Source organism: Camelus dromedarius, chromosome 5, assembly GCF_036321535.1.
Source record: "Camelus dromedarius isolate mCamDro1 chromosome 5, mCamDro1.pat, whole genome shotgun sequence".
Lineage (NCBI taxonomy): Eukaryota > Metazoa > Chordata > Mammalia > Artiodactyla > Camelidae > Camelus > Camelus dromedarius.
The window spans coordinates 71083268-71108493 of NC_087440.1; the positions used below are offsets into that span (position 1 = coordinate 71083268).

At 44.7% G+C, this 25226-nt stretch overlaps 1 protein-coding gene across 3 annotated transcripts in view; it reads left to right on the forward strand.

Moving 5' to 3' along the window:
• Window positions 1-18631: 18631 nt before the first annotated feature.
• The window catches only part of ESRRB (estrogen related receptor beta), a 155777-nt gene continuing 149182 nt past the window's right edge, over window positions 18632-25226 (forward strand). Inside the window, exon 1 of one of the 3 annotated variants that reach the window (XM_064486141.1) lies at window positions 18632-18692. Coding sequence is in view for 1 of the 3 variants with exons in the window: in XM_064486140.1 (XP_064342210.1) it covers window positions 18691-18692 (2 nt within the window). In the remaining 2 variants the exon portion in view is untranslated. The remainder of the gene's footprint in view (window positions 18693-25226) is intronic. The other 2 variants (XM_064486142.1, XM_064486140.1) reach the window with 2 other exon arrangements.

Consider the following 25226-nt stretch of genomic DNA (forward strand, 5'->3'; position numbering starts at 1 on the left):
TAGCATTATAACCTCGGGCAAGTTACTTCACCTCTCAGAATCTCAGTCCTCATCTATACATTTTTTAAAAATGGAGATGGATAATGATACCTATCTCATAGGACTGCTGGGACTGTTAAGTGAAATTATATAGAAAGAGTACCCATACAAGACTGAGTTCAATAAATTTGAGCTATTTTTCCTTTTATTGTCATTTGTTATAAATATCAGCAGTGAGGATCCTCAGATTATTAACAGTTAGAATATTACTTTTAAAAAGAACTCAGATTAAAGATGCCAATTTCCCCCAAAGTGGTCTATAGATTTCATGAAATTCCAATCAAGCTACCAGTAGGCTTTTAAAAATAGAGATTGACAAACATATCCTAAAATTTACATGGGCATGCAAAGGCCTCATTATAAGCCAAAACATTTTTAAAAAGAACAAAGTTGGAAGAGCTATGCTACCAGATTTCAAGATTTGAAAGCTACAGCAGTAAAGTATTGGAATAAGAATAGGCATATTGATGAATGGAAGAGAATGGAGGGTTCAAATGTAGACCCATAGAAATATGATTGACTTTCTATACAGATGCCAAGGGTTTTGATGGAGAAAGGATAGTATTTTCAACAGATGGTGCTGAAATGCCTGGATATCCATATGAAAAAAATGAAACAAAACAGAAACCTCAATTCTTCTGATCTGACAGAAATTAACTCAAAATGGAGTATAGACTTATGATGGCTAATTTTATGTGTCATCTTGACTGGGCCATGGGATGCCCAGACATTTGGTCAAACAGTATGTTTCTATGAGGAGGTGTTTGATAAGATCAACATTAAAATCAATAGACTGAGTAAAGTAGATTACCCTCCCTAATGTTGGCGAGCCTCACCCAATCAGTTGAAGGCCTGAATAGAACTAAAAGTCTGACACTTCCTTGAGTAAGAAGATTTCACCTGCTTGTCTGCCTTTGAGCAGGCACATTGGCTTTTTCTTGCCTTTGGACTTGAACTGAAACATCAGCTCTCCCTGGGTATCAAGCCTGCCAGCTTTCACACTGGAGCTTTACCACCAGCTCTTCTGGGTCTCCAGGTTGCCAGATCTTGGGACTTGTTAGCTTCCACATAAGCCCATAAGCCAGTTCCTTATAATAAATCTCTTTCCATAAAGATATAAAGATATATCAATCTCCTATTGATTCTGTTTCTCTAGAAAACTAATACAGAAACTTTTGTTCATTGAAAGACACTGTGGAAGATTGAATATTAGCCTCCCCAGAATGTCCATGTCCTAATCTTGGAACCTCTGAATATGTTTACCTTACATGGTAACAGAGATCACAGATGTGATTAAATTAAGATCTTGAGATAAGGGTATTTTCCCGGACTCTGGTGGGCCTAATGTAATCATAAAGGCCCTTTTAAGAGAGGCAGGAGGATCAGAGTCAGAGAGGAGATGTGATGTTGGAAGCAGAGGTTGGAATGATGCAAGCCACCAGCCAAAATTGTATGCAGCCTCTAGAAACTAGAAAAAGCAGGGAAATCAGTTCTCCTCTCAGATCTCCAGGAGGAATGCTGCCCTGCCAACACCTTGATTTTAGCCTTGTGAAATTGACTCTGAACTTCAAAATTATAAAATAATATATTTGTGTTGTTTTAGCCACTAAGTTTATGATAACTAGTTACGGCATCAACAGAAAACTACTACAGATACCATTAAGAACACACACATGCACGCATGCACACACACACAAACACACACACACACAGAGACATAGGACTTGTACCAAGAACACATAAAGAAGTCTTACAGCTCAATAATAAGACAAACAACCCAATTTAAAAATTGGCAAAAGATTCAAGCAGACAAAAGAAGATATATAAATGGCAAATATGCACACAAAAACATGCGTAATATCATTAATTATCAGGAAAATGCAAATTAAAACCACAAGATACTATCTTATGCTCGTTACAATGACTAAAATTGAAAAGATTGCCAATACCAAGTGTTAATGAGAATGTGGACCAGTTGGAACTCTCATACATTGCTGGTGGGAATGCAAAATGTTTAACCACTTTGGAAAATTGTTTGCGAATTTTTTATAAAGTTAAACATAGATTTACTATACAACCAGGGCTTCAACTTTCAGTTATTTACCTAAGATAAATGAAAACACATGTCCATGCAAAGACAAACATAAATGTTCATAGCAGCTTTGTAAATGCTAAAATGCTAAAACTTAGAAATAATCCCCAATGTCCATCAACCAGTGGATAAATTATGGTATACAAAAATAGTGGACCACAAACCTGCTATAAAAAGAACCAAATTACAGATACGTTCAACAACATGGATGAATCTTTAAAATATTATATGATAAATATAGTCAGACACAGAAAAGTACCCTATGATTCCATTTATATGAAATTCTAGGAGAGGCAAAATGAATCTAAAGTGTCAGAAAGCAGATCAACGGTTTTCTGGGACTGGGGGCCGGTAGGCAAAGAGGCAGGAAGGAGCTTTTGGGAGATGATGGAAATATTCTATGTCTTGATTGTGATGGTGATTGGAGGTCAGCAAACGTTCTTCTATAAAAGGTCAGATAATACATGTTTTAAGCTTTGAGGCCCATCTTGTCTCAGTTACAACTACTAGGTGTCATCACCTAGCATGAAAGCAGGCATAACTAATGTGTAAATGAAGGTGGCTGGATTTGGCTCAAGGGCCATAGTTTGCTGACCCCTGGTCTAGACTCCTCAAACTATACCCTTAAAATGGGTGCATTTTATTGTATACCTCAGTAAAGTTGATAAAAATAACACGAATAAAAAATAGTATGTAGCTATTGTTGAAGTTAATTTTTTTTGGAAAGCCACATACAGAAAATGTACAAATCTTAAGTATACAGCTTGATGAATTTTAATATTAGCCATTCTGGTATGTGGGAAGTAGTATCCCACTGTGGTTAATTTGTATCTCCTGGTGACAACTGATACTGAGCACCTTTGGAAATGCTTCTTGGCCATTTGGATATTTTTGTGTGTGTGAAGTATGTGTTTAAATCATTTTAAAATTAAGTTGTTTACCTTTTTTCTTACTGATTTGTATGAATTCTTAGTATATTCTGGATATAGGTCTCTGTCAGATATGGGTATTGAAAATATATTCTTTCTGATCTACAGTTGACTTTATGCTCTCTTAATTGTGCCTTTTGATGAACAGAGCTCTTAATTTTTAGCTTATGTGCTGCTGAAGCAAGCATCAGAGCTCTTAATTTTAATGCAGTCCAACTTATCAATACTTTCTTTTATGGTTTGTTCTTTCTATGACCAGTTTAAGAAATCTTTACCTACTCCAAAGTTATAAGCCATTTCCAAATTTACCTTTCACATTTAGTTATTCAATCTGAAAATGGCTTCTGTGAATGGATATCCAAGTGGCCCAGTCCCATATATCGAAAAGGCAACTGTTTCCTATTTCACTGCAGTTACATCACTGTCATAAATCAAGTAAGCCATATGTGGATCTGTTTCTCTATTCTGTTCCTTTGGTCTAGTTTTCTATCTTTGTACCAATGCTATATTGTCTTTTCTTGTACTGTTGTTGTTCAGTTTTGATATTAGGGTCATATTGACCTCATAGAATTAGTTAGGATGTATTCCCTTTCTTCTTCTTTTTTTCTTTCGAAGAATAGTTGATTTACAATATTGTGTTTTTTCAGGTATACAGCAAAATGATTCAGTTATACATATATTTCCCCCAATTCTTTTCCATTATAGCTTATTACAAGATATTGAATACAATTTCCTGTGCTCTACAGTAAATCCTTGTTGTTTATCTATTTTATATACAGTGATGTGTATCTGTTAATCCCTAATTTATACCTCCCACCAACATTTCCCTTTTGGTACCATAAGTGTATTTTCTGTGTCTGTGAGTCTGTTTCTGTTTTGTAAAGAAGTTCATCTGTATTATTTTCTGGATTCCACATGTAAGTAATACTATGTATTTGTCTTTCTCTGTACAGCTTACTTCACTCAGGATGATAGTCTCTATGTCCATTCATGTTGCTGCAAATGGCAATAGTTCATTCTTTTTATAGTCTTCTATCTTATGAAAGAGATTGTAGAGAATTAGTATAATTTTCCCCCTTAAATGTTAGGTAGAATTAATTCATCTGGACTGGTGCTTTATGTTTGGAAAGTTATTAATTATTGATTAATTTTCTGTAATAGTATAGGCCTATTCAGACTTTTTCTTCTTGTGTGAGTTTTAGCAGTTTGTGTCTGTCAAGGAATTGATCCATTTTATCAAAGTTATCAAATTTGTGGGTATGGAGTTGTTCATAGTATTCTTTGATTAACCTTTTAACGTCCATTGGATCTGTAGTGATGTATTCTTTTCCATTTCTGGTATTAGTAATTTGTGCCCTTTCTCTCTCTCTCTCTATTTTTTTTTTTCTTGGTTAGCCTGGCTAGAGGTTTATTCATTTTACTGAGTTTTTTTTGAAGAACTACGTTTTGGTTTCATTGATTTTCTCTATTGATTTTCTGTTTTCAATTTCATTGATTTTTGCTCAAATTTTTATTATTTCTTCTCTTCTGCTTACTTTGGATTTAATTTCTTCTTCTTTTTCTAGATTCCTAAGGTGGAAGCTTAGATGATTGCTTTTAGATCTTTTCTTCTTTTCTAAAAGTTTCCCTCTAAGCACTGTTTTCACTGCACCCCACACATTTTCATAAGTTGTGTATTAATTTTCATTTCATTCAAAATATTTCAAACTTTCTCTTGGGATTTCTTCTTTCACCTATGTGTTATTTAGAAGTGTGCATAGTATCTTAATTAGTGGAAATTTATAAAAATTCTTGACATCTTCTTGTAAGTCCTCAAATTTTGTTTTCCTACTTCAACATTAGTGGGTTTTTACTGAGCCTTTGCATTTTCATAAAAATTTTAGAATCAGCTTGTCAGTTTCTTTAAAAAAAGCTTCTTGGGATCTAATTGGCATTACACTGAATATATACATCAATTAATAAACAATTGCCCTCTTTACATTTCATGATTATTGCATATCCCTCCATTTATTTGGATTTTCTTTTCTCTCAATAATCTTGTAATTTTCTATGTTAAAATTTTTTGCATATCTTTTGTTGTATTTATTTTTAGGTATGTGATTTTTTAAAGATGCTATTGTAAATAATATCTTTTTTAAAAGTACATTTTCTAACTGTTTGGTTCTATTATATAGAGGTATAATTGAATTTTCTGTATTGGCCTTGTATCCAGAGGTCTTGCTAAGTTCACTTATTCTAATAGTTCATCTGTATTGCTTTTGTATTTTCTACATAGAAAATCATTTAAATTTTTTGGCAGACTTTTCATATACACCCATTTTTAAGGTAACGAAGTTCGCATTTATTCTTAGTTTGTTAAGAGAGTTTATGTTAAACTATATGTATATATAATAAAAGGTCAATTTTGGTAGACATTTCATGGGCACATTTAAAAAAAATGTGTATTCCAAAGTTTGCTGAATGAAGTGTCCAGTGTATGTCAATTAGTTCAAGTTTGTTAACCATGTTGGCAGAGCTTCTGTATTCTTACTGCTTTTTTTGTCTGCTTATTATTTTTAAATATTCTTTTTAGATTCATCTGCATATATACCCTTTTCATTTTTCATAATTCTTTCTTTCATTCCCACGTTTACATGTGGGATCATTTTCCTTCTTCCAGAGGACAGCTGCCTTTAGTATTTTACTGTGGGTCTGAGTGCAGTGAAATTCTTATTTTTGTTTGCCTGAAAATGTTTTTACTTTGCTTTCACTTTTGAAGCTTATTTTCACTGCGTATCCTAGGTTGGCTATTATATTCTTTAAGCACTTTAAAGATGCCATTCCTTGTCTTCTGGCTTCTATCATTTACGTTAAGAAGTCAGCTGTCAGACTTATTGCTGCTCCTTTGAGTGTGATGTATCTTCACTGTGGCTGCTTTTTCTCTTTGTTTCCAGTTTTCAGAAGCTTGACTAGGATGCGCTGGGCGTGATTTCCTTTGTATTTATTCTCCTTGGGATTTGTACTGCTTCTTGAATATTTGGTTTGATATCACTCATCAATTTTGAAAATTCTGGGCCTTTTTTCCTTCAGATATTGCTTCCAATAATTCTCTCTTCTCAAATACTAGGACTATAAATCCATATATTTTAGAATTTTTCTCCCTGTCTCATGCCTGTTTCCTTTTTTTCCCTCTCTTTGTGTTTCGGTCTGATTTTTTCTCTACTGTCCTATCTTCCAGTAAAATAATCCTCTCTTCATCTTTGTCCATTATGCTGTTAAATTCACATACCGAGTTCTTAATTTGACGTTACATTTTTCAGTGGTAGAGCCTCCAATGTTTTTAATACATTCTACTTCTCAGGCGAAATTCTCCATCTTATCAATTACTTGCTTGAACATTTTGATCACAGTTACTTTAAAGTCTATGTCTAACAATGTTAGTATCGGCTCATCTGTAGACCTTTTTCTGTTGTCGTTGTCCTTTTCTTCTCAAGGCGGCACCTTTGGAAACAGGAGAAGCAGGTTCCTTCTCTCTTACCCATGCCCTTTGATTTAGGCTGTCTCCCAGGAACTGAAGGGCGACCGAAGTCTGCACGGTTCTGACTTAGCCCTGAAGTTCAGGCTACCACTCCCCCAACACTCCAGAGGGAGGAATGCCCCCCTCTCTGCCTTTGTTCAGGTTGTCAGCATCCACCAGGGTCCCAGGCCAGCTACGTTGCCTCTTCTCCCTCTATCACCTTCACCAACAAGTCAATTATCAACTCTTACAAATTCTCATTCAGAGATGTTTCCTCCAAATCCCCTCTCTTCCCCATTCCCTCAGCACTGCCTCAGTCTACCCCCACATCTTCTTCCTGGCCTACTCTGGTCTCCCTGCCTCCTGTTCTCTGCTCCTCCATCATTCTGGGACCATTAGAGTTATCCTCTTAAAAACCAAAGCTGGATTTGTCATGCTTCTGTTTAAAAGCCTATTCTGGCTTGCATAGGGCTAAAAGCAGGAATTTTGAACCCAGGGCCTATACATTCCCTGAAATCTTAGGTACAATGTAATGTGTGTCATTATGTATCCTTCTTTTTTTTTCTGGGGAAGGCAATGGCCATAGCTTTTTTCAGATTCTCAGATGTGTCCATGACCTCCACAGCCTAAGAATCATAGGCTTGAAGGGTAACGGGCAATCTCCCTTCTTCAGAATACAAGGTCCCCCACGATTTGACATTTGTTGGGCCAGGCATTGCTGTACTACTAAGGGCTGGGCATTATTGTGTGGCTGGAAAAGGCAGAGATGAACAATGTACAGAGCTTACCTTTCACTAAGGGCTGGGGTTGGAGAGGATACGGAGACGGAAAATAACAGATAAATAAAAAGAATATTATATGTTTTTAAAACCAATAAGTGCCTCTTAGGAAATTGAAGTAAGATTATATGAATGTCAGTAGGGGGCTTCTTTAGGTGGTGGTGTAAACAGAAGGACCTAAACCCATCAGGAACCCTCTGGGACACCACATAGAGCAAACTTCAGGATCTTCCCACCAAAGGACTGGGAGACTGGGGTGTTTATCCAGTGACTCCCATCTCCTAGCAGTGAAGATTGCCCTGGGGCATTAACTCTCCTGGTTAGACCAGCTTTTAGCAGAGCAAGCTAAACAGCTGAAAAGAGGCAGAAAAGAGAAAAGATACAGGCACTTGAGATGGGAGGTGGCCAAGCTCTCGGACACTGTCAACCTCAGATGCAGGCAAACCTAGGTGGGCAGAGGGGTTATGGGGTGGGGTACTCGCAGCACCTCTCACACAGATCTTGAAAATTTCACAGGAGAACTCATTTCTAATTAATAAAATTCCATTTCTGACATTCACTGTGTTACTTTCCCAAGTGTTGCTCGTTGATCTAGACACAAACACTAGACCCACTGACCATGGGCATCCCAGCTAATTGCCAGCCCTCACCTCCCCCTGCACTGTGCATTCTTGATGGAAATGCTAGCCGTCCCTGGGTTATAGCTTAACCTGACCCATGTAATACCACACATACTTGCTAGGGTCTTTTAAGATAAGTTACAGACACTCTGACAGGTGGGTGGCCAGGGAAGGCATCTCAGAGGAGGTGACCACGAAACTGAGATCTGAATGACAAGGAGCCCTCCAGGCCAGATGGGGCATTTTAGGCATAGGGTCCAGCTCCTGTCACTCCCTCCCTGCCCCCCTCCCCAGTCCTTTTTCCAGGACATGCCAGGGCCTTTGATACTTCTCATTGGTCTACCTGGAAAACAACCCTTGCCCACCAATATGCCTGCAAACTCCTCTTCAGGCTTCAAAGCCCAGCTCAAATATCCCACTTCCTCATAAACTCTCAACAACTTCACAGGAAGTCCTCTGAGCACCCAAAGCCCCTGGTCCTACTTCTGCCTTAGTATTTATTATGTTGTGTTACATTTTGACTTTTTATGTTTGCCTTCTTAAGAAGCCTTGCTCACTTCTGGATCCCTAGTCCTTAGCCCAGTGCCTGTCTCACAGGAGGCGCTCAGTGAACATGTGCTCCGTGAATGGTATCAGTGGGCTGGGCAGGGGAGGGCAGGTGGTCAGGATAATGAACCAGGGTTGACTCCTCTTCCCCAGTCACTGCTACCAAGCCCTCACACCGCCAGCCTAACGCCTCATCCCCAGTCGTACCAAGGAAGGGAAATGTTAAAAAACGTCTGAAAGGGAGAGACTTTCTTCTGCGTTCTGAGCACAAAACCAGGTCTTTGGGGATACGCCGTGGGGGAGGTTTGGCCCTCTCCCAGTCTGTGGTTTAATGTATAACTGGTCACCTTTCCTGAATGGCAATTTTTTTTTTCATTTGCCTGTAACACGTTCACCTTGCTCAGTCTCCTTGGTTACAGTGAGCAGTTACGGTTCCTCTGCAGATGTGCCACAAGCCTGGCCACCTCTGCTCCATGTTGATCGACAAGGGTTTTGACACTTTGTCTCCAGCCGCAGGGGACTGACCAGGGCTAGACTTCTCAAATCCACCAGACCTGCCCCCCGATCACCCCCACTCAGAGGCCAGCTCCTAGGAGCCTCAGGTATTTCTTGAGGGTAAGAGCCTTGGGGACAGGGCCTGTCCTGTGCCTCCCACACCAAGCCTCTTACTCCCATCCCAAGGCTCAGAGTATCAGCAGACTTAAACCAAATTGCTGTCTCTTCTTCATTTGAAGATGGTTTCTGTCTCCTAGAAGAGTTCACCTTAACCTAGAAGATTGCCCTCCTTCCCACCCTCCTCCCCTTCCTCCTTCCCTCCTCCCTTCCTTCCATTCTTTTACAAATATTAATTGAGCATCTAATACATGTCCGGCACAGAGGGGCCCATGGTAAATAAGACATTCCAGGTATCTCTTCTATGGAGATGATCTCACAGTGGGGGGCAAGTCAACAAATTAACAAGGTGATCTCAGACTTTGGGAGATCCTCTAAGGAAGCAGAAGTCCCCCCACCACCCCTGACAGAGAGGAGAGGAGAGGGTTCTGCTCTGTAGAGGGCAGTCAGGGAAAGGGCTGTCGGAGGAGGTAACAGAACACCCGATCAGCTGTGTCAATGTCTTAATGATGTAAAATTTTGTTCCCTAAAAAAAAAAATAATAATTTATCACTAACAACATAAGGTTAACATTTCTTCCTTTTGGTGGCAAGTACATAGGTATTTATTACCTTTTGCACTTTTCTATATTAAAATTTTTCTGCGTTAAATCATCTGATTGAAAAGTTCTACTCCAACAATTCACAATTTGTGACACATGAGCTCATATGAACGACGAGTAGCCACCTTGGAGCATCATCGCTGGTCCCCTGAATGAGTCTCTGGCCTTTGTCTTCTGGCCACCCATACCCTTCTCCTTTTCTCTTCTTGACAGACTCTTATTCATGCTTCAAAGCCCAGCTCAAATATCACCTTCCCAATGAAGCCTTCTTTTACCTCCTGTTAAGTAGTCAAATGTTCTATGGACTGTTGTTGCTCAGTACATTGTTTATATATTTCTAATAAGTCTTAGCATACCATATCATAGTTTACTTGTTTGCATATATAGCTTCTTCCAAGGCATCCTCTGAATCTTGTTCAACTCTTTATCCTTGGCTTCTAGCACAGAGAACATAGTATCACATTGTAGATTCTCAATAATGATTCTCCATGATGCCTGTTGGATGAATGAATGAATGTTTAACCTTCAAGCAACAAGCTCTCAAAAGAGTATTAATAGAAGATATTTGCATACAAGGAATATGCTAATTAAAATTAGTTTTATTTATTCATTCATGCAAACTCAGCAAGAACCCCATTTGGCTGCTGTTAATGTTTCGTGTGATTTACTACAAGTACTAGAAATGTAAAAAATGTGTTTCTTTTCCAAGGAAAGCCACAGTTCCTTCTGGTTTTCCCCCCTCCCTCCTTCCATTTGTCTGAGTTAGTAAAGCTTTACTTTAGTTCAAGTCTTTTCCTGAGACTTACAGCCTGGTTGCATGGTAATTTAATTACTTCTGAGTCTACTGAAGGCAAATACCAAGCAATCTACCGGGAAAGATTATGGGGTTCCAGGTTATTTATTAAGTAAGCCTATGTAGTCCTCATGGTGGCAGTGGTAACCCCACCCCTCACACCTACCCCTTGGGTGTCAGTGCTGGGAGTACAAAAGTCTGATCTTGGAGTTAACCAGCAGGAGGATGGCAGAATCCTTGAATAAAGGCCAGCCAAGACAGAGGGATGCTTAGCTCTTCCCAAAACCCTGGGATTCTTCCCTGAGGGACACAGATTCATAAACACAGAATGGCTTTCTTTTCCTTCTAGGAAGGAGTGGCCCCCATCATTGAGCAGGTTGTTGGGGGAGTGTAGGTCTAGAGAGGGACTGACTTGATTCATATCCCAGCTCTGTCTCTTTCAAGGTGGGAATGTTACAGGGTCTCCCTCTGCCTCAGTTTGCTCACCTGTAAAATGGGGATAAGAATGGTATCTCCATGCCATAGGGTTGCTGTGAGGATCTGATAAGTTAACACATGTAACATACTTAGAAGAGGGCACATAATAAGTGCTCAGGTGCCCAAAGGAGCTCTTCAAGAAACTCATTCACGAGGCCCAAATGATTTAGAGAAAGAGGGTGATCCTCATTGCTGCTGCTTGTCCCTTGGCTGTTTCCTCACCCCTGTCCCATCTGCTGGGGAGTTCTTGTGACTTAACTAAATGAATAACATTTTGTAAAGTGCCACAAAAACATGCAGGGTATTTTTTTTTTCTGGCCCAAAGACTAATCATTTTGGGGGAGGTGGGGGGCTTGGATTATAGCTAAGAAGAGATGGTACCAACTTATCATACTTGAGTCAGAGAGAAATGGTATAAACAAAAATATGACATTGAGTCCACCATTGACATTGCCTCATGTTTGCATTTAGGAATTCCTCTTTTATTTCCTTTTAAATTTTTTTTGGAGGGGGTAGTTAAGTTTATTTATTTGTTTGTTTGTTTGTTTGTTTATGTAAATGGAGGTACTAGGGATTGAACCCAGGACCTCATGCATGCTGGGCATGTACTCTACCACTAAGATATACCCTCCCCCCTGCATTTAGGGATTCTTAACCTGTGAGATCTCGGGGCTTTTCTGCTCATTTACATCCAGTTTACATTAATTGCCTGGCTCCCAGCTTGCATTGCCATATTTACCATGACCTCCCCTCCCCGCCATACATCACTTAGAATGCTTTGGGATGTAAGTAATGGGAAGATAGCTAATAGTGATTTAAGCAATTAAAACACAGATCATCTCCTATAACAAGAAGGATATGGCTCCACAGTTGATTTCAGTTCAGCAGGTCACCGATGCCATCAAGGACCCAAGCCTTTTCCCTCCCTGTGCTCTGCCGTCCTCTGCATATTGGCTTTTCTTCTCCAAGCTTCTTTCTTCATGGTTGCAAGATGGCTTCTTCAACATTGCCCACCTCTCTCTCTCTCAGACATGGAGGGAAATATTGCCCAAATGTCTCTTCTCCCCAAACAGACTTCCCCTTAATTCTCATTGTCTAACTGGGACATGGGGCAACCTCTAAGTGTAAGGAAGGCTGGGAAAACAAGAGACACTTTCAGCCTGTACAGTATGCGGTGGGCCCAGCCAGCCAAGAAGCGCAGTGTGAGAAGATTGTAGGGTAGCCAGCCAATCATGTCTGCCAAACCTGTTCAAGCTCCTCTTCCAGAATTCTCATCTATGTTCCCTTTTCCCAAAGTCCCTTCCAACTCTCATTACCTGGCTGGTTCTTTTCTTCCCTGGAAGAGGGTCTATGTCTTCCTGAGTCTGTTCTTTTTGTGGGGCTGCTGTGTATACCTGCAAACGTTATGATCTGCCTGATCCTTCAAAGTTCACATGGACCATCACATGAACAGTGCCTCCGGGCATTGTGTGGCACACCACCTACTCAACCAGCAGCCTGGGGACCATTTCTCACTCATCGTACATTGATCTTTTACCTCACCCTTCACCCTCTTACTCGATATTTCCTAATTTGTTAGTTTTTCACTTGTTCAGTCAATAAACATTTATTGGTCACCTAGTAAATGCCAGGACCTGGGATAGACATTGGTTGGTAGTGGGACAGAGGATGAAACAAATATACAAAAAGCAAGTCCTTATCCTCTGGCAGCTTCATCCTAGGGATGGAGACTGATAAGTGAACAAATACTTATAACACTATGTGATAAGTGCTGTAGCCGAGTGCACAATCCCACAATCCTGTAGGAGTATAGAGGAAGGAGTGGCTGAAGTTGGGAAGGGCTTCCAGAGGAGATGACATTGGACCTGGGTTTTGAAGGTTGAATGGTAGGTTCCTGGCAGAGGTATGTTGTAGAGGAAAAAGCTCCATGCGGCAGGGTACAGTGAGAGGTGTGACTAGAAATAGAGGCTAGGGTGGAATTATTCAGTATAGGTTAGAGCCAGGCAAAGGACTTGGATTTTATCCCATGGACCATAATAGAGAGCCATGCGGGTGGGGTGCCTTGGCAGAGATGGTTAAACAGTGGCTGGGAACACAGCCTTTCTAGTTAGGCAGACATGAGTTCAAATCCTGACTCCACCACTTCACTTACCCACTGTGTGACCTCAGTTCATTCTCTGCCATTTTCCTGGATGATGAATAAGGGGAGGTATCCCTACCTGATAGGACAGTTGTAAGGGTTAAATAAGACACAATAGATCAGGAGCTTTACACAGTCCCTGGCACACAGTAGGTGCTCAGTACATGCCTCCTTATTTCCATTGTCACCGCTTTGTTGTAGCAAGAGGCAAATACATAAAAGAAGACAGCACACAATTCAAGGCGAAGTGGGATGTTGTGGGTGGCTGGAAGAAGATATAGTGTTGTGAGGGGCTCTGCAGATAGGACCCTGGTGGGCAGGAAGTGGACAGGTAGGACCTCACAATTGAACTGGACCATGAGAATAAATAGAAATTAGGTGAGGGAGGGAGGGAAGGTAGTAGAGCTAGGAATGCAGCCAGCAGGGGCAGCTTGCATGCAGGCTGGGTGGGCAGCAGGGTGGGGTTTCTTGGGGTAAAGAAGTGGAAGAAATTGGGAGTGGGTACTGAAGGTCTTTGATTTGTTGACTTGGCCCCATGTAAGGTCCCCTGTTATTCCCCTAGCCCTGGTTTGGTACCTCCCTTTCCTCTAAGAGTGTAGGAGGGCTTCAGGCATGTGTCGGAATGCTGGGTCTGGCAGTTCCCAGAGAGGTGGGGTTCCTGGTCAAGAGATGTTCTGCATCCTCTGAGAGGGGTGGGTATTTGCTTCAGTGGGAGCACCTCCTTTCGGACCTGACCATCTAGGAAGGGACTGACTGCCCCTCCCCCTTTCTCCTCCCAACCCAGTCTTGAGCTGGGTTATCCCCAGCCCACATCCCTGTGGAATGCCCCCTAGAGGGAAGAGCCAGAAGTTTCCCTGGCTCCACCTGGCCCTTGTGTATAACACCTGTGCCCACGATGGCCACTCTCTGGTCTTCTGGGTACCGGTGGGAGATGATTAATGACCCAGCTGTGCCGATGTGTTGTATTTAGGTCTATTCCTGAGAAGACAGATTTTCCTTTCCAGATAAAATGAAGGCAGGCCCTTCCTGGGCTGCGGGTCCCTGCCTACCCCTCCCGATCGCAGTCTGTTAGGGAACTCTGAAAGGTAAATGAGTTGATAAGCCGGTGGGGGCAGGGATGACGGTACCTTCAGTGGCCCCTGTAAACAGTGTAAAGTCACCTTGATGTGCCAGGACTAATGACGCTGGAGCAAGCCAGATGGAGGCCAGTGGCACCGAGCCAGGGCAGGAGCCTGCATGCCTATGGCCCGGAGAGGGGCCGGCAAGGTCTCACCTCCCCCTCCCCGGGTCTTTTTCCTGGTGATGCTCACTCAGCCTTGTCTTGTACTGAGGAGTGCAAGAGCTCCTGAACTCTCAGCTGCTTCCTCTGTAAAAGGGGATGTTATGAGTTGAATTGTGTTCCCCAAAATGATGTTGAAGTCCTAACCCTCCATACCTGTGAACATGACCTTTTTTGGAAATACAGAGTCTTTGCAGATGATCAAGTTCAGGTGAGATCATTAGCATGGACCCTAAACCAGTATGACTGTGTCCTTATTAAAAGGGGAAATTCAGACCCTGAAACAGACACATGCGCAGGGTGAACTCCATGTGATCACAGAAGCAGAGATTGGGGTAATGCTTCCACAAGCCAAGGGATGCAAATGTTTCCTAGCAAACCACCAGAAACTAGGAAAGAGGCCTGGAACAGATTCTCCCTCATTCCCTTGGAAAGAATGGACCCTGCCAACATTTTGATCTTGGACTTCTAGCTCCCAGGAATGCGGGGCAATAAATTTCTGTGGTTGTAAACCACCCAGGTTGGGGTACTTTGTTATGGCAGCCCTAGAAAATTAATGCAGGGGAAAAATAATTCTCCCCATGGGTTTGTGTGAAGCTGTCGCCGAGAGACCCAGGTGAGGCAGCTGGCATGTGATGGGTGCTCACAGAGAGCTGTTAAATCTTTAGTTCAGGAGGCTCATCCTAAGACACAGGGGAGGACTAGACCAGGGTGGAGGCAGACGGACGCTGGTGGGCACACAAAACAAGAGATGCTGCCAAATGGTCAGACTCCTTGTTTCTACAGGAAATGTCCAGAACAGGCAAGTCCATTCAGACAGAAAGCAAATTTGTGGTTGCCAGGGGCTGTGTGGAGGGAGAAATAGGAGACGGCTGCTAATAGGTCCAGCATCTCCTTTGAGGGTGAGGAAAATGTTCTGGATCTCGACAGTCGGGGTGGTTGCACAACATTGTGAATGTATTAAATGTCACTGAACTGTACCCTGAAAATGGGTAAAACAGTGAATTTTCCATCATGTGAATTTTAAATATTAAGAAAACGTATATGCTAACAAAAAAAAAAAGGTGTCCAGAAAACTCAAGAAGTCCCAGAGTTGAAATCACTTCTAAAGGAGGAAAGCGAGCCTCATAATCTCATGGAATAATTAGTTCAGTGACTGGGGTTTCAGTGATACTTGGTCACTTTTTTCAAAGCCAGGTTCTGGTCAGTGGCTGAATAGTCAGCTCAAGGTGGGGTCCTGAAGTCTTCCAGGACGCTGAGATTCCAGAACACTCTGATATTCAGGGTGGGCAGAGTATCTCTTGGGAAGAGGAAGTGGGTGGTGGTGGGAGGAGTGAGCATGTTATGAACCTGGCGCTTTGGGTGGTAAGGGGGTCGAGGTCCTCTGGGCCCTCCTGTTCTTCCCCTCACCTGCCCTTGGGCTCACACACTACACTCCCAAAGTCTCCACACAGTCTTCTCTTCCTGACCTCTGACCTCTGCCCTCTGGCCAGGCTCTGTAGGCAGAGCCCTTCTCCAGGTCAGGTACTTGCCCTGCCAGTGCTAGCCCCTCTAGCTTTGGGGGAAGAGTGGAAGTGATGTGGTCAAGGTAGGCAGAGGCCACGTCCAGGAGGGGCACAGAGGCATGCATGGGGCTGGTCATGCTCCCAGGAGCACTGATGGGGGATTCTCACGTGTCAGGTACTGTTCTGAGCATCTCCTTGCACTGAGTCATTTTGTCCAAATGACAATCTGAAGAGGTAGACATGTAGAATTTCCACACTGCAAATGAGAAACTGAAGCCCAGGGAAATGACGGGATTTCACCAGTTTCCCAGTACTAAGTGGAAGAGGCAAGCTTCCAACCCTGAGAGTCCGATCCAGAGTCTGTGTTTTAACTGCCAGGGATCTGTGTCTGTGTGTGCATCTGCCCAGGGGGCTTGGCTCTTAAAGCTGGAGAGGCTTTATGATGAGAAAATGAGGCCATTAAGAGCATCCTGAAAGCGAAGGCCGATGGTCTCCCATGATGATGCCCAGCATTTCAGGGGAGCCCGTGTGATCAGAGGGATGCCTGCCGGTGATCAGCTGTCCCCCCGGGGCCCCTTAGTGGGAGTGGACATGAAGGCTTAGTTCAGCTGGGAGAGTTGAATCACTGTCAGTGATTCAGAGATCGGCCTGGGGGTTAAAAGCCAAAATCAAGATCCCACAGGGCTTTCTGAGGAGGTTGCCTTCTGGGAGGAGTGGCTTGGTTCACCCCATTCACTGAGCACTTACTGCAGGCCAGGCACGGCACTAGGGGCTGGGGAGGCTCTAGGAGAGCAGAGAAAGACTCACATGTGACTTCTGCCAGAAGTCAGGGAGGGGTCAGCGGAAGCCCGGACAGGCACAGCTGGAGAACTTGAAGAGAAAGCAGGTAAGTCTTTGGTTTGCATCAGAAGAGAAAGGTTTTCCCCTGGGAAGGAGCCTGGCAGGGAATGTGTACCCAAGTGGCTATATCCCCAATTATCAGCATGGGAATGGGGCTAGAGCCCTGCCTCGTGACAGGGTTATCGGCTTCCCTAGTGACCACACTCACTGGGAACCCCGTGAGTGCTCAGGCCTGCTTAGAGGGATGTGCACACTGGCCTGGTACGTAGAGCACAGTGGGTTTTCAGATGAGACTATGAATAAATGGTGGGTCAGTCAGACCATATCTTCCTAAAGTCCTGCTCCAAATCCTCCACCTTCCTAGGGGCAGTCTCACAATACGGACATTTCTAGAGAGTGTCTTAGTCCAAACGAAAGACTGAAATGGTGGATATCTTAGGCATCACTCATTCATTCATTCATTCAATCAGTTAGTCAGTCAATCCATATTCAGGAACATCTTTCTATGTGTCAGGTATCATGGTAGCACTGGAGATGTGATGGTGAATAAGACTAATACATGCCTTTCCCATCTGGGAGCTTGTTTTCCAATGTCAGGCTATTCATGGAAATGTTTGAAGTCCTGCATGTTAAATGGGCTCTGACTTCAATAGCCTGGGTAACCCCCAGCCTCAGAGTTTCTGTTAATCTGGAGAGTAAAGGATTCAATCTAACAAGAAGAGAAAATTCCACTTAACTTTTTAGAAAGTTGCAGATCTGCAGGTTTTAAGGATAATTAAGCACCTATCCCTGACCACACCAGTGAGGGGCTGGGCCCATCCAAGGCCGCTGGGAAAGGGAGAGCCTCACCTGACAGTCCACCTAAATCCGTGTGTACAAGTAACCAGATCATCAAGGCCGAGGACCCTTGTGTGATCAAAGCAAGTGGCAGGATGGGAACCCTGGGGTGAGCAGGAACTCACCTGGTTAGTTGTCAGGCAGTCCACACTTCTGTCATTTCTCCATGACTCTTCCACTTCTGGAAACTTTGCCCGTGACTCAGCTTTCAGAGTTGGGCTGGACTGCCCTGGGGAGGCTGCCCCACCTTTCTGGGCAATTATTCTGTCTGGAATGTCACCCCTGCCCTTTTAAAAACCCTTTACATGCTGCGAAAAGTCCCACTGGGCCCTGCCTCACCTGGCACAGGTGACTCCAAGCTCCATCCCAACCCCTCACCTTCATATCCATCCTCTGGAGGACCCTCCAGGAGCCTCCTGCATGTCCCCCAAAAAGTCTCTCTGGCCCCTGAGCTAGGAAAGTCTGCCTGCTCCCTCCCCTCCTCCTGATCTGGCAGGAGGCATGGAAACTTTCGTGGAAAGCACTTGCGCTGACGAATGCTCCCAAGTCAGGACTTTGACTCCAGCCCTGACCAGGCCAGGGGCTCAGGATCAGGGCCTCTCCTTCACGGGGTCAGGCCCTCCTGCCCATCCTCCTCCTTGCTCTCTCTGCCAGCCATCACCCCTCGGCTCTCCAGTGACCCCAGGTGACTTCTTCACCACTAGAGAAGTAACTGTCTTCCACTCTTTCCCTCTTTTTTTGTCCTCCCCCCCATTTCCTCCTGCTCTTTATTGTCTCTTTTGCTTGCCCCCTTTCCAGTGCCCATCTGTGCGGTCTGCATGGGGCTCGATGGAGTTGAAAGTCTCGAGGTTTTTGCTGTTTTGTTTAAGACCTGGTTATGGTTGTGGGATTTTTTTTTTTTTTTTTTTTTTTTGTCAGCTGCCTGTTATATCAATCACGGAGTCGGGGATCTATTTATAGGTTGGGAGTACTGTGTCCTTAGTCACAAAGAGACACAGACAGGGGACTGTCAGCTGGTGCTGGAGGAGCCGAGCGACGAGCCATCAGCAACTGGAAACAGCAGAGGGGGAGACCCTTCCCCGCCAGCCCTGTCCCCTCCCCAAGCATGTGAGTACGGCGCCTTCTCCCTTCCCTCTGCCCCAAACTCTGCCCCGTACCTTCCTGTCCTTGTTCCCACACACCCCGGTTCTCTCTTTCTCCCTCCCTCGCCCTTTTTACCAGATAAAAGTATCTCCCCACGCCTGCTCTTTCATCCTGGTTTTCAGCACCGTCGAGCACCTCTGGGCGGCCCAGAGGAAGTGTTGCCTCTCCCAGACTGTCATGGGAAGGTCAGAGGGACCAGGAGTGGCTGGGCGGGACGGTTACACAAACTCATTGAGAATCAGTAGGTTCCCTTTTATTTTTATTTGTTTTCGCTGAGAAAAAGTAAGTAAATCAAAAGGGCAAGGGAAAGTTTACATGCGACTCAGCGGGGCGGTTATGTCTCCCAGCATGAAAACTTTTATTTGCTGGCAGCTCCAGCACTGGGTGAGCTGGGAAGGTTACGGAGGGAAGACCCAGTTCACGCAGGACAGGTGATGATGGAGGGCTCTCGGCAGGTTTGGGCTCAGCCCCGGAGCTTCCAGGTTCAGGGTGAAATCATGACAGTGCCAATGGCCAGCTTTTCTATAGTGTTTCAAAGGAAAATGACTTTTTTTTTTTCTGCACGGAGTGAGTTGGCTTTGAGAAGTCAGGATGAGAGCTGACAGTTTGTCTTGCCTTCCAGGCTTTCATTGGCTCGCTTATTTGGTGTGTTTTATTCATCCTGAAAGGGGAACTTGGGTGGGGGCTGGGGGAACAAGAGCGTCTGAAAGGACAGAAGCCAGATGTGCCATTGAGCCATCGCTCTGCACCCTTCCCGAAGGAGGAAACTGAATAGCAGGATCCTCTTTAAAGCCCTGCTTTCAGACAATCAGAGTGCGGGATCCATGAGCAACTCCAGTGGCTCCCAGAGAGGGCGGTCCCCAGGCGTCCGCTGGTCCACACGGCCAACATGCCACCGGCCTCCCAAGGAACATATGGGAGTTTAGTTTCTGGAAAATGCTTAGTGTTAACTAAAAATGCTGCACTTGGAGAGATTTGCCAAATATTATTTACAAAGGAGTAGTAGCCTAAGTTAAAAAAAAATGTGTTGACGCTTAATGTATATTATACACAACGTTTAAAAGGCATTTTTCTTTTTACCAGTCAAATAATGCCTGGGTTTCTATTTACCAATACAGTGCTTACCATATACTATATTGCTAAGGATTACTTCTTGATTTGTTTGGGAAAACAATATTCTGACAAATCAATCTTTCCAACAATTTAAAAACACGAAACGAAACAGGTATGTCTGGATTGTTTTGGATTTAAAAACAAAATCGTTTTAGTAGAAAATAACTACTTGATGAAAGTTAAATATGGACACACACGTATGTTTAGAGCAGCAATTTGCTCTCATTTTCATTTTGACCTTTATGAAACTTTCACTTTTCTTCTCTTGGTGCTTTATTTTTACCAGTATTTATTTGAGGTAATTAATGTCTTTAATTCATTCATTTGTTATTGTGGAGGACAGACTGGGGATCAGGAAGGAACAAAAAATTAGAAAGCAAGTGTCACATGTTCAGGTAGTAAATTGACTTTCATTGGTGGAAAAATTCAGAATAAGGAGTTTGGTGGAAAAATTCAGAATAAGGAGTTTGGTGGAAAATGGGGGGAAATGTCACCATTTAAAACCTAATAGGGAAAGTAAAGCCCAAGAAATAGAGAAAAAAAAATAAACAGGAGTTGAACATATTATACATTATTATAATAATAGCATTATTATTTTCTCTGTTCCAAGGCCTCTGTTTTGATACACGTATCCTGCTAAGGTTTCCCACAACAATGCTGAAGTGGGATTTGGAGGGTGATTGTTAATTAAAGCTCAAAGTGAATCAAGTGATTGAGACATTGCATTCAGAAATCTCAGCAGTCAGCTGTTTGCAAAATTGAACTTCTAGGACTTTCTGATCTCGACGGCCTTTTAGGAACAGTGTGACATTTTTTAAGCTTTTCAGAAAAGAGCAAACCATTCCTTCCCCTCCTAAACATGCACACTGGAGCCTGCCGGCTTATGATGAAATGCAGTGGGCGAGCGCTCCCCATTTCTGAACAAGTACTATGTTCTCATTAACGTTAACAGTTGAGAGAGGAAAATACTTGGTGGAACTTTGGACAAAAACTGCTCCTCCCTTTGGCTACCTGTGAATGCTTTTAGGTGGGGTGGGGGCTTGTTTGGCAGTGTGATGGAAGGCCTGGCTTTCATCCTCAAGTTCAGAGTGTAGTTTTTCTCCTTTGGGTTTATTTATAGAGATGCGGTTGGGGAAACTTCAATGTGTTTGCATAAGGCAGCCTCTGATTACTTCGTTTCTGCTTCAATAACGATTAATTTTATGTGGACCAAGCTCCCGTCAAACTCATTTTTTTCCCAAACGGATTTCTTAAATGCAGTTGGTCACGGGGCTGCCTGTGACTTCAAGTCTGTAAAATCTAACCCATTCCATCCTCATCATTGTTTGTTTCTTGGATGTAAATTCGCGGTTGCCTGTATGCATGCTGCTGTTTTATGTGTCCCCCACCCTCCCTCGAGCGCGTGGAAACCCAGCCCCGACCTCCTCCCTCCCAAAGTGGGGCCAGTGGGGCCAGTGAGCAGGTGCTTTGGAATACGGGCGGGCTCAGGTGCAGGAACATCAATCTCGAGGAAGAAGGAATCGCAAGTACCTGGAAAGCGCTCCCCTCATTCAAACCATTTCCCATAGCTGAGGTCTCTCCAAATACCCCACAAGTGAAAAATGGCAGCTGGCAGAATTTTTCAACCAAAGACCGTGCACAGCCCTTTCTCCCCATCACTTCACCTCTACAGTGTGTCTGTCCATCTTTCTCTTATCTCTATTTTTACATTTCATTATCCTCCCACGCGTTCTCTCTCTCTCCCTCCTCCCTTTCCTCCCCCTTCTCGCCTTCCCTGAAAAACACATTTCTATCTGGCACAGAAAATAAACTCAGATTGCGGGTAGTTATGTTAATCTAATTCAATCCTCAGCGGGTTAAGAGTGAAATTCTAATAGTGGAGCTGTTGAGGGCTTTTTTGTTAATGGCTTGGGGATTACATTGAGTTAAAGGCTCATTTCCTAATCAAACAGAGAGGGAGAGAGTGACTCCGAATATTTATGAGTCTCCCAGTGAGAGTTTAAACATTCAACTCCAAAAGCAGGGTTTCTGCAGGAGGAAAGAGTTAAAACCCCTCAGGGCTGCTGGGGAAAAAAAAATTAAACCAGTTAAGCCATCAGCATTTTCAGGCTGCTGTACAACTTGGGCCAAGTGGAAGGTGGAGGAGAGAGAGGGGAACCGTTTCACAAAGCGAAGATGGAAACTGTGGCAGAAGCTCTGAAGCCAGTCAGCTGATGTGTTCAGACAAAAAATCCCCGGGTTCACGGAGGGCCTGGAGGGGCTGGAGGGGCTGGTGCCTTCAACTCCCCCAAATCAGTTCTCCTTCTCCAGTCCTGAGGTGAAAATATGGAGACAGGAGAATGGCTCAATTTACCAGCAGCTGGAGAGATCCCCCAGCGGCCAGGTGGAGCTGGCAGAGAGGGGTCTCCCCGAATTCCGTCCTGCCTCTGAAATGCTGGCTTCCTCTTCAAGAGTGAATTCACATCCCCATCGGCCCCTCTCTCCTCCTTTGCTCTGTGATCGGCCTGGGTCCCCGGCCCCTCGGCTCTGCTCTCTGCACACCAGGACCACGAAGCCCATCTGGTTCGCTGCGCCCAGGAGAAAGCAGGTGGAGAACTCCAATCTCCAGCCAGAGAAGGCAAGGAGCAACCTGGCCAAGGTCAAGCAAAGTCAAGGCAAAGCCAAGGTCAGGAGTCTGAGTTCCCTCCCCTCATTCTCTGGAGTACATGGAGGAGAGGGGACAGTCAGAGCCACAGGGCTGGGAAAACATTCCCCGGGCTCCCCTGGAGTGCAGTTTCCTTCTTCAGCTTCAGAAAAAAAGGGCCAGAATCCCTGATACAGGAGGATTCTGAATGCTCTGTAGACACTGGGCCTTTTTTCTCCACCAGCCAAGTGAGCAGCCTCTAGTCCTCTCGCTTGGGCCTTTTTTCCTGCTCCAGGAGGTCAGCAGAGGCTCCAGAAGCCACCTTTCTATCTGCAGGGGCCTCTGGCCTTTTGTTTCCCTCCAACCGGGGCACTGTCCTTTCTCTTGGTGCTTCATGCCCAGTGGCCTGAGAGTCCTCTTGCATTTGCCCTTCCTTGTATCAAGGTGCCATTTGTAACACGTCTGAATCAGCTCTTCTGTGAAGCCCTCCTTACTTGGTTGGCTTCTTCCTCTTCTTGAAGCCCCAGCTTATTATCTCCATCCATTATCTCATTCACCCCTCTGTGGGAGTGCCCCTGTGGGTCCCCCCACTGCACCAGGACCTCCCCAATGGCAGGGGCTACGCATCACGCCCCTTCGTGAGCCCAACTCATCATCAGTCACTTCTGCCCTCCCGCCCCTACGAGTGCCTCCCGTGGACGGCCCAGAGCTGTGGTTATGAGCACACACTCTGAGTCGGACAGCCAGAGTTCATGTTCTGGGACCACCTTTTCTCAGCTGCCAGACTTGAGCTACTTAACCTCTTAAGGTCTCGATTTTCTCATCTATTAAATGGGGGTAATTATAGCATCTACCTTATCATTGTTGGGGAGATGAAGTGCCTGGAAAGTGTTACCCTTTTATCTGCTCAGCAGGGAGGAGTCTCTTCTGCACACATCATGTCACATGGCTTAAAACAGTTCCCTGTGCCTCCCACTAAAGGGCTCAGTCTTCGTCTGCATCAGCTGCTATGGCAGAATACCATGGACTGGGGGCTCAAACAACAGCAATGCGTATCCTCACAGTTCTGGAGGCTGGTCCAAGACCCAAGTGCCAGAAGGGTTGGGAACCTCCTCCTGGTGGGCAGATGGCTGCCTTCTCATTGTGTCTTCAGGTGGAGGAGAGGGTGAGAGCGCTGGTCCCGCCTCTTCTTAAGAGGACACTAAGCCCATCATGGGGGCTCCACCTTTACAACCTCATCTAAACCTAATTACCTCCCAACGGCCCCACCTCCAAATACCATCACATTGGGGATGAGGGCTCCAACATAGGAATCTGGGGGGGGGGGGACAAACATTCAGCTATTTTCCCTGAACACTGGAGAGCAGTCCTGTGTCAGTAAGACTTCCAGCTCCATCCTCCAATGGGCTATTGCAATTGGAAACCAGAGTTCAAGGCAGATCGGGAACCTCCCTCCCCCGGCCAGAAAGGAACCCGGGGCTTTAAACCGAGGTGGGAGAGCAGAGGGTGTGAGCCGGGCTTCTTCGGACAGCAGTGCCAAGTTGGGGAAGAAGGCCTGACTGTTTGCTGCCCTGGGGAAACAGAATTTGGTCAATGCTCTTGGCCCCGTTCACATTCCAGTGAGCAGTTGTGTTCCTGGGCCTCCGAGTCACCGGGGCACCGCCGCCACCCCGCATCCTCAGAGGGCAGCTCGGGCTCTCCACGCAGAGCCGGCCAGGCCGTCCTGGCTGTGAAGCCAACCGGACTGTTTTCGAGGCAGCGGGTGCCTGGTCTGGCCTCTCTACCAGCAGGGTCGCTTGACCAATGAATTCAACAGTCAAGTGGGCCTCGCCAGAGTTCCTACCAGAGGTAGCCTCTCGTGGGCTGCCCCCAGTGCCGAAGTCCTTGACATGTCTTGCGTGTCTGTGTAGAGAGACTCTATGCTGCAAGGCAATGAGCCCGCCCCCTTTTCTTCCCCCACTGATCAGGGGATCAGAATTTGAATACAGTGCCTCCCAAACTTATGAAGCACCCTGTGTTCCTCTCCCTGCCTCCTCTCCGCTCTCCCTTCCAGAACCTTGGAGGTGCCACTACTAAACATTGAAATTGTCACAGCCTCCCTTTTGCCTCCTTACTATTCCACTTTGGATGCCCTGGTGCCTGGCACTGTGCCTGGCACATAGTATTGTTCAATAAATGCATGCAAAGTGAATTGCACAGAGTCTCTCCACTCAAGGGGGCACTTCCAACCCCGTAATCATAGCAGGGAGTGATTTGAAGTTATGAATGTCTAGCTGCCTTAACTACATTAGCTCATGACCCATTGACCATGGTCTTTGCCCCCACCCTTCATCCCTCTCTGTCTCTCCTGTCTTCATGTTCCTCCATCCAAGGGGAAAAAAAGGGGGGAAAAATGAGGTCTGTCCTTTATTCACATGTGGAAAAACCTTCCCAGGAATTTCACTATGTTCAGTAGAGAAACTTTGTCTAAGCTGATGTCAAATTTAATTGCTAGACTGGTGTCTCTCCTGTGACTGTGTCCCTCATCTGTCAGGCCCTCTCCTCTCCCCTTTCCAGGCTGTACCTTCTTCCTCTGGCTGTTCGTACTCTGTGGGGCCCTTGTCCTCCTCCTTTGCTTTAACTACGCTGGTCCCGGGTGGTGCACATGAGAGGGAGACCTTCCTTCTGAAGTGTTTCAGAGTGTCTGCTTCCATTAGCACAGACAAGGCTTTTGAAAGGTGGCAAGTTAGAAGCATCATCTTAGGCACTGGATTCTGCCCAGG